Here is a 15,854-nt window from a genome sequence, read left to right as displayed (position 1 = left end):
ATATTAAATGTCTGAGAAAGCATTAAAATAGGAATTTACAAATATGAAACAACACATAAAAAAATCCCAGAATATTTTCTGAGGCTCAGAACTCAGGAAGCAAAGAAGGAGAGCGGAGAAACAACAGAGATTTAGAAAAGACTATTTATTTTAATGAGCACATATTCTCTTATAACACACAAAAATCAATGCAGTTTGGATATGGCAGCAGAAAAGATAACCTCATCACATAATGGAAATGCTGTTTCTGCTTTAAGAATTTAGTGTGTAATAGAAACCCTGGGTAGCCCTGTAATTTGTCACAGATTACAGGACTATGGAGTCAAGGATATAAACAAATGGGTGAGAATAAGTTTGGAATAAATGAGTCTGCTCATAAAAACATAGCATGGACTCAACAGTTAAACACTGCTAAGCCACTGCTTATTATGCTACCAATTCCACATATTATTCCTGACTGTTTTTCATTAATTAATCATTAATTGACTTCTTTTTCTGGTGTCTAAAGTTCAGGCTACGCACTATGACAGATGAATGCAGCATCATTTGGTGAGAGGATGTGGATTTAAGTATTGGTGGAGGGATGGGCATAAAGCTGCTAGGAAAATACCCCAGAATCATTTCTTATGTCCTACACAGCGCAAACTGGAGGCACAATTGTGGCTCGTTATTCCAGGCTATTCCCCCTTTTCCAAATGCATCAAAACTTGATTGGCTGTTTGAAGGAAGTCACTCATTGTGGAACTTGGGCAGCTTGTCGCCAGGGACGACCACATGCTCCGCCCCCGCTTCCGTGATCACCACTAGATGAGCCACGCCCCCGCTGACATTGTCTCTGCCCATGGCCAGAGCGAGAGCTGTGAGTACAGGGACAGAGGTAAGGGAACGAGAGGGAGGGAAAGAGAGGGCAGGGAAGGAAGGAAGGAAGGAGGGAAGGAAGGAAGGAAGAAGGAGTGGTGGAGGAAGAAGCAGGGGAAAAATAGGTCAACGACAACAAGCATAGACTTGCAGTTTGTAACATTTCTACAACATTAACTACACCTGCCAAGTCAGTAACAAAAGTTGAAATGTTTAACAACTGATTTCCTAATCTACTTTAACTTTCCCTTACATGCATAAACATAATTCCCCATAAAACAGGTACATACAGTACTGTAGGATCCTCTGATGTTGGGTGCGTAAAAACACAAACTTCCTCTAAATCTAAGTCTAACTTCCTTCCTCTGAATCTAACTCTAAACTCTGAATGGCTTTTATTAACCCTTACATATCCAGGGAAGGTTTTATTTTTTCTGCTCCACTATTCATACAGCTGCACACAATCACATCCTGCCGACATTTTCCCATCCTGTGACAAAAGTATAAACCACTTCCCCATAAAACAGGGAGGTATTATACTGTAGCTTTAGGAGTTTAGGTGCATGAAGAAGATAACACAATAGTACCGTTAGTGGCAAACTGTAGGCACTCCTCTCTGGTCATGTTGGGTTTGTATTTGGCGTCAGTGTAGCCGTAGATATAAGTGCTTCCTGAGCCAGCGATAGTGAAGGGCTGACTGATTAACATCCCACCTAGAGACACGACGTACACCTGGAGATGGCAGAGCACAGAGAATATACAGTGGGTACAGCAGCTATATTGTATTGTAACATTCAGAGAGCAGCAGCGTGGCCTGATGGGTAGAGAGACTGACCTAAAACTGAAAAGTCACAGATTCAATCCCAGTGTCGTTAATACTTAAAATGTGGATATAAACAAAACAGGCAAACAGTCCACTGTTTTCTGCTATATTCATTCAGCAGTGTTAGTCCACCACAACATGAATATTACTACTGCTACAGCTGAGGAAAATGTGAAATTAAAAAAGTTACCATTTATTCCAATTCCACCCCGAATGACTAAAATAACCCTAATTTATCCAGGGAAAGTTGAATGAATATGTATGTTCTTGTTAAGCACTGCCCTGCTTCTGTATGAGTATGAAATGATTTGATTTACATTCTCTGTACACAGCCCACACAACTACTGCTGTTGCTACTGCTACTATTACAACTGCTACTACTAAAAGTACTACTGCTGCTACTACTACTACAACTACTACTATTACTATTGCTATTACTACCGCTACTAACTACTACTACAACTACTAGTATTACTACTGCTATTGCTACTGCTACTATTACAACTGCTACTACTAAAAGTACTACTGCTGCTACTACTACTACTACAACTACTACTATTACTATTGCTATTACTACCGCTACTAACTACTAGTATTACTACTGCTATTACTAGTGCTACTATTACCTTTGCTACTACTACTACTAATACTACTAATAGTGCTAATACTACTCCTACAACTACTAGGCTACTACTACTACTGCTACTAGTGCTACTACTACTTCTACTGCGAGTATTACTACAACTACTGCTATTATTACTACTGCTAGTACTAAAAGTACTAGTACTATTAGTAGTACTGCTGCCTCTGCTACTACTATTATTTCTACTACTACTGCTACCACTACTACTACTGTTACTACTATTGCTACTACTACTACTGCTGCTACTAATACTACTACTATTGCTAATAATACTACTACTAATACTACTGCTACTACTAATACTATTGCTGCTACTGCTACTACTACTATTGCTACTAATACTACTACTAATACTACTAATACTCTTGCTACTACTGCTACTAGTACTACTACTGCTACTACTGTTGTTACAACTACCTCTGCTAGAACTGATATTACCACCACTACTTCTCCTACAACTACTGCAGTATTTCTACATCTACTACTACCATCTACTACATCATCAACAGCTACAGCCTGACTGTTGTGACAACTGTTACCAACCTGCGGCCCCTTCTTCCTGTCCCAGCCTGCTGTGATGAAGCCGGCCTGAAGCTCATCCTTGTTTTTGTAACACAGTTCCTTCAGGACTGATGCTGCCGCCATCACCAGCGGAGGACCCTCCATCTGGATGCTGCGGGGGTGGAGGGGAGATGAGGGGGGAGGGGGGAGAGGCATAAAAGGGAGAGAGAGAAGGAGAGACAGAGACAGAGAGAGCTAAAGAGATAAGAGAGGGGCAGCTTTTAAGTTAGCTGTATAATAGTGGTAGTAGTGGGGAGAGAGTCTGTGTATTGCCTGTGATTATTCTGTACAAGTGAATAATCACTGTTGTGTGTGTGTGTGTGTGTGTGTGTGTGTGCGTCTGGTACCTATGGAAGGACAGGTGGAACTTAGCAGCCTTGAGGACGGCCTGAGCGTCTGCCAGCGAGCCAGCCATGCAGCAGAAGATCTGGTCATGAACCTGAATCAACTTGTTGATGGTCTTAGAAGATACATAGTCCCTAGAGAGAGAGAGAGAGAGAGAAAGAGATAGAGAGAGAGAGAGAGAGAGAGAGAGAGAGATAGAGAGAGAGAGGAAGGACCCAGCTGTGATGCAGAGAAGCTTCTCAGATAGATATGACACTTGTAACATGGATGTGGAAAATACCAAGACTTAAGCAGATTTCATAATTTGTGAAATTGCATGATGCTGTGGAGGATGTTGTGGGGAACTGTTGGCTTGTTTTGGCTCTCTCTCCACTTCAAAAGCTCTTTATTCCACATCATCATACTATCAGTTAAACAGGCTTGTTTGTTTTGCATGATTTTACCCTTTTTTGTTGCTGTTAGAACTGTGTAACAGTTTATCGTGGGGATAGGAATAGGAATAGGAATAGGAATATCAACCGGTCTAGTTTTTGTTGTCACAACATCCTCACCCTCCAATGGAAGCCCTTGAATCTGAACCAATGATGACGCCTCCATCAAAGGTCACTGCCAGGATGGTGGTCTGTGGGAGAAAAGTGGAGAAAAAAGTGATGCGCTGGTAATGTTTTGTATTTATAGTCTAATGTGATATCATTTTTCAGTATTACAGGGCGACACATCCTCTCTGACGTCTCCCTGCTTTATATTCACTAAACCAGGCCACCGTTTCGCCAATGAATTCTGGGATTTAGAGTCCTATGTAGGAATGCTTTGATGAGGAGGATAGCCTATTATCTGAAAATGAAAGTATACCCAGCTCCTTTCTTTGTTGAAATTTAAAGAATACACTCGCCCAAAAAGGTAACATGTAAACATTTCCTGATACAAAAACACATGTAGTGTCGAGGCAATAACTTCACGTTGTTTTAAGGTAATAAATAATCAGGTATAGGCATCACCTGTTCATCCGCGAAATTAATTATCAGTTATTTAACGCAGGATCATGTTGTGGTGCATCAACAGGCGAAGATACAGTAACCTGGTGCGGTTTTACTCACCCCTGTGCTGACTCCTTTTACTTGCGAGTCCGTACAGTGTTTCTCCATTTTTCACTCCAAAACGAAAGAGAGAGAGAGAGAGGAAGGTGACGCTTCAAACAGCGACCTCAGGCGCACCGAGGCGGACCAGTCTGATCGCAGTCAGATCCAGTATGGCGCTATCAAATGTCCTCGAAACCCCAACAGCGGGGTTTAATTTCGACAACGCGGCAAGGTAAGATTTGAGTTTCTTTATATGGTTCCCCCCTAGTAACAGACTATAACAACAAGAAGCAAATAAAAAATGAAACAATTCTCCGTTCACGGTAAGCTTTCATCAAAAGTGAAAGTAACTTTTTTTCCTATCCGATTTGGGGTTTTTATCAGTTTACGCACCCAAGGAATAAACTACAGTGATGTGTCTGTGCAATTGACTTATTTTAACCCTTGCTCCACATTTATTTTCATGCATTCATCAGTTGTTAAATACATCAATACACCCCCGCCCCCACGTCTGTCTGTCGGTCTGTCTGTCTGTCTCTCGCTCTCTCTCTCTCTCTCTCTCTCTCTCTCTCTCTCTCTCTCTCTCTCCCTAGAAATGCTGTTTTGGAGGGTCAGCTTGAGGGAGGACAGGCACCCAAACCTCTGAAGACAGGCACCACCATAGCAGGAATGGTGTTTAAGGCAAGTGATAACAATGGTACACACACTGTACACTGGATAACTTACTAGTGTGGTGTGCATGGAAACACACAGGCTTGCCTTGTACATTTTCTTTACACTTTTGTCTGTCCAGGGAAGGTTTGATGAGCATGCATCCTCTTTCTCAGTAACATCATCATTTCATTCACACAGTTGCACACATTCAAATAATGGGAGCTGCCCATTTAACTCTGAAAGCGTTAAATTGGACTAATATAAACACTGCCAGTTTATTAACACTTTTACACTTGACAACACAACACTGACATTTTGTGTTTTGTTGACTGAGACGCTCCACTGGAGTAGTTTTGGGGTTCAGTGCCTTGGTCAAGGGCATCTTCAGGGCAGTTGTTGAGGGTGTTTTTACCCGTGTTTATGTCCTTTGTCACTCCGTAAAAGCACTTTCTTTCTTGATGAATGCGTTGGTTAAAACTACATCATCATGAATTTACATATAATTTCAGGAATCTAAAATTGAACTTGTCTTAATAACATCCCAATTTGTCTGTGTTGATTCAGGATGGGGTGGTGCTGGGAGCAGACACAAGAGCTACCTCCAGTGAAGTGGTGGCGGACAAGATGTGCGCCAAGATCCATTACATTGCTCCAAATATATAGTGAGTGCCATGAGCGCTGGACTGAAACCAGTTAAAGGAAAAATCCACCCTCAGATAGTCTGTGATGTTCAGTGCATTCCAGGAGTTATTTTGTGATGAAGTGTGTTGTAATTTACCTTTTTTTTTTTACTCACTTTCCCTCAACCTACCTCGTCTACTTCTACTTCAGTAAGTGATTCCCTAGATTCCCCAGAATGCCTTTCGTCCTCCAGAGAAGGGGGTCCTCTGTGCTGTATATGTGTAGGTGAATAGAGTGATAGCGTATTAGGTTTTTCCAGTCAACAAAAGTTGAGAGTGGAGAACAATGCTATGGTGTGCTGTGCCTGCTTGTTCAAATCAGAGAAAAGCTGTTAAAGAGGTTGTTGTATTTCACATGGTACCAACGACAGTTGGTGGCTGCACTGCGTCGATTTGATATTATGTTGTCTACGTTTGACCACATGCCAGCAGGAATGAGAAAATACACCACCAAACAACAAAATGGGCCCAGAAATGCAGGCTACATCAATCTCAATCAACCAATAGCAGCTTTTTTAAACAGTGTTGAAGTGTCTTAGGGTGGATTTTCCTCTTTCCATGTTATATTTGGTTTGCACCTCAAGTTTGATCCCAAATCTGTCTTTATGTATCTCTCTATTTCGCCCCTCGTTTCCTCCTAAATCTCTCCCTCTCTGACTCTCTCCTGTCCCCTCTCTCATATCCATCTCTCTTTCTCTGTCTCTCTCCTATCCCTTCACACACTATCTCTCTCTCTCTCTCTTTCTCTTCTTCTTCTCTCTCTCTCTCTCTCTCTCTGTCTCTCTCTCCAGTTGCTGTGGAGCAGGTACCGCAGCAGATACAGAGAAGACCACAGATCTTCTCTCCTCCAACCTCACCATCTTCTCTCTGAACAGCGGGAGGAACCCTCGCATGGTCATGGCCGTCAACATACTACAGGATATGCTGTACAGGTGTGTGTTACGTATGTGTGTGTGCATGCTCACGTATGTATCTGTGTATGTGTGTGTTTTTCGGCACCTGTGGGTATGTGTTTGTCTGTGTTGACTGTGTGTACAGGCTTATCCATGTGTGATTTTTGTGTTTATATATGCATGTGTGAGTGGGTGCATGTGTGTGTGAATCCAGACACATATTAGTGTTAATCAAGTTTCCCATGTTTTATTCTCTGTGGTCCTCAGGTACAAGGGCCAGATTGGGGCCAGTCTTATACTGGGAGGGGTTGATTGCACTGGGAGCCACCTGTACACAGTGGGGCCTTATGGGAGCGTGAATAAAGTGCCTTACCTTTCAATGGGTATGCAATATGACACTGTTTACCTTAAAAGATTACATAATGCATTTACTTCTACTCCTAGTACATATCTTATTTATCTAAAAATTACATTATACATACTATATCTTAGATATCATATATAAATGTTCATATATAAGTATTCAGATTAGAACAGCAAATGTAAAAGCTTTCATTCAGCATCCTGGTGGCTCAGTGGTCTAAGGCGCGTACCATGTAAATGGCGAAAATGCCCCCAAAAATAATCTTAAAAAAAAAAAAGCAAAATCTTTCATGAACTGGCTACAGGTTGAATCACTGTTGTGCTATAGCAATCAACGATAGACAGTAAAATGGATATTTATTTGTATGAAAATGTTGCAGATTATAACTTTAACTCCCATTACATGTGTAATTTATATACAAATTACATCAGACATTTACTTTTACTGCTGATACACATTTTATTTACACACAGACTACATCCCATCTCTGTTTCAGCTGACTTTACTTTGTGTTCATGCAGGATCTGGTGACCTGGCCGCCCTCGGGATCCTAGAGGACAGGTTCAAACCCGACATGGAGGTTCGTTAAAAGCCTTTCAAATTTTCTAGTTGCCTTGAGAAGAAGAAAGTGAGAAAATTCCTAAATCCAGAAGTTGGTAGAGACTGCTGTTATCAAAGCAAAAGGTGCTTCTACCAAGTATTTATTGAAGTGTGTGCACAATGTGCTTTAGTTTTCCGTTGTTAATACATTGTCAGAAATTAGAATACCTGATCTTTATTTTGCTGGTTATTCTACCCAAAAAGTTAATGTGAAAAAAGACTGATTTAATGGGTTTTAATTTCAGGCCTCAAGCCACTTAAACCTAGAAAAGTTGAAAGTGTGTGTAGACTTTTAAGGCCAATTGTAATGAGGATGGGGTGCTGCCAGGGGTGGGGGGTGGGGGTTAATTGTTGTGTATTTGTTGTGTATGTTGTTAACCATGTCAAACAATAAAAAAGTTGATAACAAAAAAGTGTGTGTAGACTTTTAACATCCACTGTAGTTGCAGATACATTTCTCTCTATCTCGTTCTTATTCTCCCTTTGTTTCTTTTTCTCACACTCTCCCTGTTTCTCTGTCTTCTTCTCTACCTCTCTCTGTTCTTTCCCCCTCTCTCTCTGTTTGCCTCGTATCCCTCTGTTTCCCCAGCTGGAGCAGGCGAAGGAGTTGGTGCGTGACGCCATCCATGCGGGCATCATGAGCGACCTCGGCTCAGGCAACAACATCGACATCTGTGTGATCACCAGACAAGGAGTGGACTACATCAGACCCTACCAGGAGTCAGAGTATAAAGACAACAGGTAGTGATCGCTTTCAGTCACAGCGTATGTTTGTGTTTGTGGGGATTTGTTATGGGTTTTTATGTTAAACCCTGTCTGCAATCTAAATTTCTTTTTTGTGACAATAAAGAGTTGAAATGACTTGAATTGATTTGAACTGAATTGTATGGGTGATAAAAACCTTTTTCTTTCAATCATGGATCCAAATTGAGAGTATTTAGTCAGTATCGCATTAGAGCACTCAGATTACTTTTTGTGACTTAACACTTTTGCTTTTCAATTCTTGATTCTTCTTGGCTTACTGTTTTAAAAACAGAGCAATCATCTTGCATTGCATTTTAAAACGATCAATAACACACTTGGCAACTCTTTATTAAAAGTTAATACAACTAACCTTTAAGTTGAGTAATGTAACATAATTTGTTAAAGTAAGTAACAAAGTAATGTAATTAATTACTTTTAAAAGTAACTTGCCCCAATACGGTCCCCAGACCCAGGCTTACAGTAGGCTACTCTCATCATGTGGGGATCCAAAGGAAACTTTTTGGGTCCCATACCTTGTGCACTAAAAGACTCAGTCAGGGTTGTTGATTGGCTTTAATGCATTCACTAACAGGATAATTAGCTCAACAGTTAATCTAAAATTGTTCTCTCCCTCCCTCTCTCTCCATCTCTCTCCCTCCCTGATAGGAAAAGGAGATACAAGTACCGTCCAGGCACAACACCAGTTTTGACTGAGAAAATAGTTCCCCTAAAGCTGGAGGTTGTAGAGGAGAAGGTGCAGCGGATGGATACAGCCTGAGCGACGCCAAACAACCACACCGCATAAACACCATCACACTTAGCTGTAAAAGTAGAAATGTTCAACTCTCTGGAAACGGGGCAAGAGACAGTCATCAGTTGTTATTTCATTATTATTTACAGATTTTGAATATTAGGGGTGAATCATCTTGGAACAGGCTACAGAAGCAGCCAACATACAAGTTGTCAACATGGTTCCTGCACTGCTGCTACTTTTTTGGCTCCACACTGAAGGGGAATTATTCAGAAAACCCTGCAGTAGTAAAGCAGGATACTACAGGATACTACAGGACGCTATGGTGATACTACAGTGTTCATGTGTGGGGGGGTGGGGGGAATTATTGATTATAGGACATTTTTTTCAATATGGAATACTGATTAAAACATTGAATAAAATTATATTTACAAACAACTCTGATGCCATCCTGTTGCTCAATGCTGTTCATATTTTGTATTATTATTATTATTATTTATTGGCACACCAGAATATCATCTACTATACAGCAGCCTGATACTGACTATTATAATAGACCCATTGAACTGGAGGACATTTAGGCTACAATATTGAATCAGTAATGCAATTTTCCCCTGCTGGCCTCCTGAAACCTGAGTGCTGCGTTTCTGCTTATCAACTGATGATGAAACAAAGTAACGCTCTCCTATTGGCTCATACTGTTTTGACCCATCTTTTTTATTTAGGCTGGTTATCATGGAGGTTTTATTATTTTTGACAAAAAAAGAAGCAATGAGTTTATCACATATATTCATTAGTCAGGGATCGATCCTATATCGCTGACACATTTTTTCATGCTGATTTGAGAGGGAAAGACAGGCTCCACTAAAAAAAAAAAAAACTCTTTCACTTTCGAATTCTTTGTCGCCTACAAGGAAATTATTCTTGATGCATCATCGCCTTGTCTGACATTTTTTAAAGCTTTACTCCTAATCTCTAGACTACATTTAAAATATAGTTTCTACCGCACTTCAATCATGGCCCTTTTCGAAGTAAGTGGTTTTAAGTCTTATTCTGAACTTCGTGGACAGATTCTCGCAGCAGGACAGACGCATCTCATCGACCGGCCCAATCATTACACTTTCGGGACCGAAACTCAGGAATTTGCTGTGCCATTGGGTGTAGACGTGAGTATCATTTTACTTTAAATTTTGGTAACAATACACTGAATCATATCCAGTAAATCTGCTAGAAGCGTGAAGCGTGCATCAGGAAGGCGCCATTGTCAAGTTATTTTACGCGTCTCTTGGTTTCAGAGCGTGTGGCGTGTGTCTGCTTCTAATGAAATGTCATATCCTGAAGTTATTTTCGCTAACGCACGCGATTGTCAAACAATATTAGGTTATGATAGACATACCACTCTCAATTTCTCTTTCAAACACACACACACACACACACACACACACACACACACACACACACACACTCACTCTCTCTCTCTCTGCATTGCCATTATACATCATGCATCCCTCTGGTTTCCTCCTTCATTTTAGCCTTCTGGGTTTCTCAAGTCCTGCAGCCGTGAAGGGGGGGTGTGTATAGACCTGAACCATGGTACCACCACCCTGGCATTCAAGTTCAGGCATGGGGTCATCGTGGCAGTGGACTCCAGAGCCTCAGCTGGCAGCTACATAGGTAACAACAAGCACCATCAATACACTGTCAGGGTTTCTATTCTCTTGTTGGGTCCTGTGTTAGGGCTAGGTTCCTATATGCAGGCCTGGAAAGTTATGCAAAGTATGGAAAAATAATTTGATCATTTCCATGCCTGGAAAAGTTTAGGACTTGCACAAAAAGAATGGCAAAGTATGGAAAAATAAGTTGTACAACAACTGTAATTTCACATATTCTGATATTTGCTGTTGTGAAGAATAATCCTCAGCTATAGAGTGACATGACCTGGACCATAGTCATATTGCCCAGCCACTATCAGCATGCTGTATATCAGATTGAATATCAAACAAATTGTCAAATCCATTCAAAAAAAATTAGGGTGTAGAAAAGGAATTTTTAGAAAGTTTTGAGGGACCCTGAACTGTAGTTCAGCACAACTTGTGTATGGTAATAAATGAACCAAACGTGACATTTATAGTGGTTTGGTTTGGTATGGTACGGTATAGTACAGTATTGGATAGAATTTAGTATAGCATTGTATTTTTCACATAATTTACATGCTTCCACTTGCAACCTGTGTCCCCTCTGTCCATTCCCATATGTCATCACTCCTTCTCCCACATGTGCTGTGGCTCTGCAGCATCAAAGGAGGCCAACAAGGTGATAGAGATCAACCCGTACCTGCTGGGGACCATGTCAGGCAGCGCTGCAGACTGCCAGTACTGGGAGAGGCTCCTGGCCAAAGAATGCAGGTCTGTCATTTTGTCTTTCTGTCATTCTGGCTATCTGTCTGTCTGTCTTTTCCTCATCTGTCTCTATTCCACTCTGTCTGTGTAAGTACTTGGAGTGACTGCTGGTTATGGATTGCAGGTCTGTCCAATTGTCTCTACTTGCGTCCCTTAGGTTTAGTTGGCCTGGGGTTAATGTGAGCACCAGGGAGAGATTTAATTAGGCACAGGTTCACCTCACTGACTGGCTGGGCCAGCCTGGGCTCTCTCCAGCCCCTGATCAATGATCAGTCACCACCCCACCTGCCACACACCCCCACAGCCCGACCGAGGCTGGGCTGCTGTCTGACCCACAACCGACATATGCGCTCCACACTATGAGTGTCAAGTGCATTTGTAAATATTTATCACATTGCCACTCCGACCCCCTCCATTCCCTTCCAGTGGGGCATCACAATGTCACTGCATGGCACAAGGTGTCTGTGTTGGTCGAATGAGCGGGCACAGCCTTTTGGCCGATTGCTGCAGGATGCACAACAAGGCATTAACAACAAGGAAGTGCCGGTGAGGTCGGAGGTAGGCTTTTAGGGCTCTGCATCTTTTTATTAGGATTGGCTAAGTGGGGCAATTTCATCTCATAGCTGAGTGTCAGCAGCTTTTGCTGCCCGCCTCTCCCTCTATCAAGAGGGTCAAATAAACAACTCCTCCACATACACATACACACACAGTAGCTACTTATTTACTATTCATTTATTTATCAGTGATAAAACGTGCAAATTAAAACATACATACAAGTAAACCAAACAATTTTAAAATGGTATCAAATGTCAGTGTCATCGTAAACCCAGGTTATTGACAATAATTCTCATGGGTATTTTTTTTATGTTGTCTAAGACAGACTGCTGGCATAGGCCAGGCTTGAGGGGCTGGCTGATTGATTGGTTGGTTGATTTGCTGATTAATTGATTGGTATAAGTTATTATTACTTCTTCCAGGTTGTACAAGCTGAGGAACAACCACAGGATCTCTGTGGCTGCTGCCTCCAAGCTGCTGTCTAACATGATGCTGGGTTACAGAGGCATGGGCCTCTCCATGGGCAGCATGATCTGTGGATGGGACAAACAGGTACGCTGTGTGTGTGTGTGTGTGTGTGTGTGTGTGAGTCAGAGAGAGTGAGTGAGGAGGTGAGCGAAAGGGAGTGGAAGGTTTTAAGTTATGCAGCAGTATTAGTCACAGAGACAGAGAGAATCTGCGTGTGTGTGTCCAGTGTAACTGTACCAGTGAATAATGGCCCACAATGTGTGTACAAGTGTGTCTGTGTGTGCTGTGTAGGGCTGGGTGATAATTTGATATTATCGTTTATCGTCTTTCAGTGGAATCATATCGTGATGATATGAAGATATTTTGATATCGTGACACACATTTCTGCTGTCTGAATTTATGATGACAAGCAAATTTTATTTAAAAACTCATAAAATGGTATGATGGTAGGTTGGTAGGTTGAGGTTGCTATGGTAGGAATATTATTTGAATATTTCTGTTTTGTTTGACATCACACCTAACATTACCATTCGGTTCAATGAGATGAACATTAATTTGATTATTTAACGTGATTTTGCATACATGAACCATATCGTGATATATACCGATATCGAGAAAAATCCTTATGATTATCATGATATTGATTTCTACCATATCGCCTAGCTCTAGTGCTGTGTGTGTGTTTTTGTGTTTTTGTGTCTCACATTCAACATCACTATCACCTATCTCTTTATCACTCTCTTTATCACTCCATATCGTACCAAGCTATATACAACAGGTAGCTCCAGCTAAGCAGTCTGATTGGTCAAAGATCAAGCTGTGCTGCTGTTCAAGCTGTGCTCATGATTCCTATGAAGCATAGGTAGCCATACTTTATATAAAATGTTATTTGTTGCTTATCTAACTCTTGTGGTTACATGGGGGCATTTGGCTAACTTTCTTCTTTATTCTCTTGTTTTTTTACTATTATTTACAATACTTTAAAGAAAACTTTTCAGGCACTTCACGTGATGGAAACCACTTCATAAAAACCACAATAGCTGACAATCGTCTCAAAAACTCAAAACCTTTTTGCTCAGAAATCTCCCCCACCCCCCTCAACACACACACACCACCCTTTCCCCTTCCCCACACACACCCTCTCAAAATTTGACTGTTTACTCTACCAGACACGACCATTTGGAAGTGCCATTCTATTCTCAGAATCTAGTTGGCTGGTAAAATAATGAAAGTGGCTGATGAATTTGGAGACTTGTAGATAAGAGTTATTTTCCTGCGTGCTCTTTAGGGTCCTGGTCTGTACTACGTGGATGATAATGGGACGCGTCTGTCGGGCCGCATGTTCTCCACCGGCTGTGGGAACAGCTACGCCTACGGTGTGGTGGACAGCGGTTACCGGGAGGACATGACGGTAGAGGAGGCGTATGAACTGGGCCGCCGAGGCATCACTCACGCTACGCACCGGGACGCCTACTCCGGCGGGGTGGTCAACAGTGAGTATGCACTGAAAATTATCCCAAAGTTGTCCCAAAACATTCATCTCCCTCTCATCTACCACCTAGACAAGTATTTCAAGGAAAATCAGTTGAATTTTGACCAAAGCCTTATGCTTTTGTACTACAAAGTTAGAAAATTTACTGTATAGTCTGTATAGGTGTATGAAGCTATGGTATATGAGCACTTGGAAAAGTTCAAGCATCGTTGTTTTGTGTGTGTGTGTGTCCAGTGTACCACATGCAGGAGGACGGCTGGATAAAGGTGTGTAAGGAGGACGTCTCAGAGCTGATCCACCGCTACAGGAAGGGCATGTTCTGAGTGACCCCAGATCAACCTTGGCACTCTTTGAATAAGGTCCATTAATTAAGGGTTTCTTTCCAAAATTATATGTATACATATACAATGTATGTATATACTCAGCATTTTTGAATTGAAGTCATAAAAATTATTCCCGTCTAGGGGGAAAAAATTATTTTGGCAAAAAAATTGTCTCCTTAAGTATGTTTATAATAAAGTGTAAAAGTGTCATCATTTTGTCAACCAAGGACTTAAGTTACCTAGTATGCTTTAAAAAAAAAACTTAAGTTGTTTTTATTTGGTGTTATCAGTCATTTGGTAAGAGTAGGTGTCACTTTATTTCAAACGGTGGATATCCCATTGTGGAAAGTAATTCTTCAGCTATGACTCCACCTTGTCTTAGAATAGAGTGTGCAAAGAAGGGCGTGGTCCGATTCTGATTCTGGATCAGTATCCAACTCACTGTCAGAACATGAAGTGCTACACAGAACCATTTATCTCCCTGTATATGAACCCAAACTTTCCAGGATTAGATTGTTGAGTCCGTACAACCTGGCTGCTGTGTCACAAATCTGCTGCCATCATGGAGGATTACTTTGGAGGATTAGCTGTGCACTAATAATGGCTTAATATAACAAGAAAGAGACACCTGAAAAAGATTGTTGTAGTGTGAGTGTTGGTCAGTTTAGTAACAGAAGTAAAAATGAATTGTCTAATCAGGTAGATTTGTCTCTATGTTTTGGTTAGTGTGACAGTAAACTGTCTTGTCTTGAGCCCTAGTCTCTACTTTAAAGCACTATGACTTTGACTATGATAACTTGAGAAGAGTCAGTTCAGTTGACCTAAACTCCACATCTAATTTTAGTATTGTTAGCTGTCTAAATAGCCAGCTGGCTAATAGTTAGCTAACCTGCTATAATTTGCTAGCTAACAACCTGACATCAAACAAAACACTAAACACAAATTCAATCAGATGTATTAGTGATGAGATGATCAGCTCCCAGTCAAAAACAGTGCTCAACTTCTGGCAATTTCTATTGAATTCTCACAGCCAAGTCTCGGCCACTGTTGCCTAATAGCTGAGGACCTCCAGTATGGCCGCCAGAGGATGGGTTTATGTCACCTGAAACTTGGGTGGATTCTCTCTTAAAGCAATGTCACTTTGGTAGACTGCTTTAATATGTTGTTCAGTTCATGAACTCACCACCCACTGACTTTTGTTTTAAAAACACAGTCTAAAAATCTTGAGCCAAAAAGGCCAACTGTACCTAGGTAATTGTATCTATCCCATCTGTCCAGGGTCCTACTTTTCAAAATCTTACACTTAACAATTTGAGACCTACTGAGAGTTGGTAAAAAGCAAAAATGTGCCAATATTGCCCCATGTGTCAACCTGTCAAATGAAAGGAGGGTCAAGGCTGGTTAATGATGTTTAGACGCCCACTGGACATTCAAGAAATGAGCCTTCTTTTGTTATACTTGTGTTATACTGTTCCATACTGATTTATACAATGCAGTTATATAGTTCTGCAGTTAAGACAAACATGGTTCAATGTAGCATTTTTGCTGTAAGATTGTGCAAACCAGACCAACTGTAACAGCGTACAACACACATCTCCAAATAAAGACCATTTTTCAACTCA

At 41.2% G+C, this 15,854-nt stretch overlaps 3 protein-coding genes across 4 annotated transcripts; 2 read left to right on the top strand and 1 right to left on the bottom strand.

The window, feature by feature from the left end:
* Positions 1 to 126: 126 nt before the first annotated feature.
* psmb12 (proteasome 20S subunit beta 12) lies at positions 127 to 4,460 on the bottom strand. 2 transcript variants are annotated; one of them, XM_071536463.1, is made up of 6 exons: positions 4,328 to 4,460; positions 3,782 to 3,852; positions 3,233 to 3,364; positions 2,868 to 2,997; positions 1,446 to 1,590; positions 127 to 857 (listed from the first exon to the last, which is right to left on the bottom strand). In XM_071536463.1, exons 1-6 carry the CDS (start codon positions 4,373 to 4,375, stop codon positions 730 to 732), a joined length of 654 nt encoding a protein of 217 aa, XP_071392564.1. In that variant the 5' UTR covers positions 4,376 to 4,460; the 3' UTR covers positions 127 to 729. The 2 variants fall into 2 exon arrangements, with proteins under 2 accessions (XP_071392564.1, XP_071392563.1); XM_071536462.1 differs by lacking the exons at positions 3,782 to 3,852; positions 4,328 to 4,460 and having other exon boundaries at positions 3,233 to 3,647.
* psmb13a (proteasome 20S subunit beta 13a) lies at positions 4,402 to 9,365 on the top strand. Its single transcript, XM_071536459.1, has 8 exons — positions 4,402 to 4,541; positions 4,903 to 4,990; positions 5,528 to 5,625; positions 6,435 to 6,575; positions 6,804 to 6,919; positions 7,422 to 7,480; positions 8,090 to 8,241; positions 8,911 to 9,365. The coding sequence occupies exons 1-8, from the start codon at positions 4,480 to 4,482 to the stop codon at positions 9,020 to 9,022; spliced, it is 828 nt and encodes a 275-aa protein (XP_071392560.1). The 5' UTR covers positions 4,402 to 4,479; the 3' UTR covers positions 9,023 to 9,365.
* A 365-nt stretch (positions 9,366 to 9,730) lies between these two features.
* On the top strand, positions 9,731 to 15,854 carry psmb8a (proteasome 20S subunit beta 8A). The gene is made up of 6 exons (XM_071536461.1): positions 9,731 to 10,161; positions 10,528 to 10,669; positions 11,289 to 11,400; positions 12,372 to 12,501; positions 13,706 to 13,910; positions 14,144 to 15,854. Exons 1-6 carry the CDS (start codon positions 10,012 to 10,014, stop codon positions 14,230 to 14,232), a joined length of 828 nt encoding a protein of 275 aa, XP_071392562.1. The 5' UTR covers positions 9,731 to 10,011; the 3' UTR covers positions 14,233 to 15,854.

Source organism: Centroberyx affinis, unplaced genomic scaffold (genome assembly GCF_046629955.1).
Source record: "Centroberyx affinis isolate AG114_WGS23_722 - 3 ecotype Tasmania unplaced genomic scaffold, CSIRO-AGI_Caff_v1 ptg002873l_1, whole genome shotgun sequence".
NCBI classification, from domain to species: domain Eukaryota; kingdom Metazoa; phylum Chordata; class Actinopteri; order Beryciformes; family Berycidae; genus Centroberyx; species Centroberyx affinis.
This window is presented reverse-complemented; position numbering and strand designations above follow the sequence as displayed.

Coding starts and splice junctions, on each gene's coding strand:
- psmb12 (XM_071536462.1), bottom strand. CDS start 3,495: ATGTTACAAGTGTCATATCTATCTGAGAAGCTTCTCTGCATCACAGCT. Junction 2,998..3,232: donor TTCCACCTGTCCTTCCATAG/GTACCAGACGCA, acceptor CCACCCCCGCAG/CATCCAGATGGAGGGTCCTC. Junction 1,591..2,867: donor ACAGGAAGAAGGGGCCGCAG/GTTGGTAACAGT, acceptor TGCCATCTCCAG/GTGTACGTCGTGTCTCTAGG.
- psmb13a (XM_071536459.1), top strand. CDS start 4,480: ATGGCGCTATCAAATGTCCTCGAAACCCCAACAGCGGGGTTTAATTTC. Junction 6,920..7,421: donor AGTGCCTTACCTTTCAATGG/GTATGCAATATG, acceptor GTGTTCATGCAG/GATCTGGTGACCTGGCCGCC. Junction 7,481..8,089: donor GGTTCAAACCCGACATGGAG/GTTCGTTAAAAG, acceptor CTGTTTCCCCAG/CTGGAGCAGGCGAAGGAGTT.
- psmb8a (XM_071536461.1), top strand. CDS start 10,012: ATGGCCCTTTTCGAAGTAAGTGGTTTTAAGTCTTATTCTGAACTTCGT. Junction 10,162..10,527: donor CTGTGCCATTGGGTGTAGAC/GTGAGTATCATT, acceptor CCTTCATTTTAG/CCTTCTGGGTTTCTCAAGTC. Junction 10,670..11,288: donor CTCAGCTGGCAGCTACATAG/GTAACAACAAGC, acceptor GTGGCTCTGCAG/CATCAAAGGAGGCCAACAAG.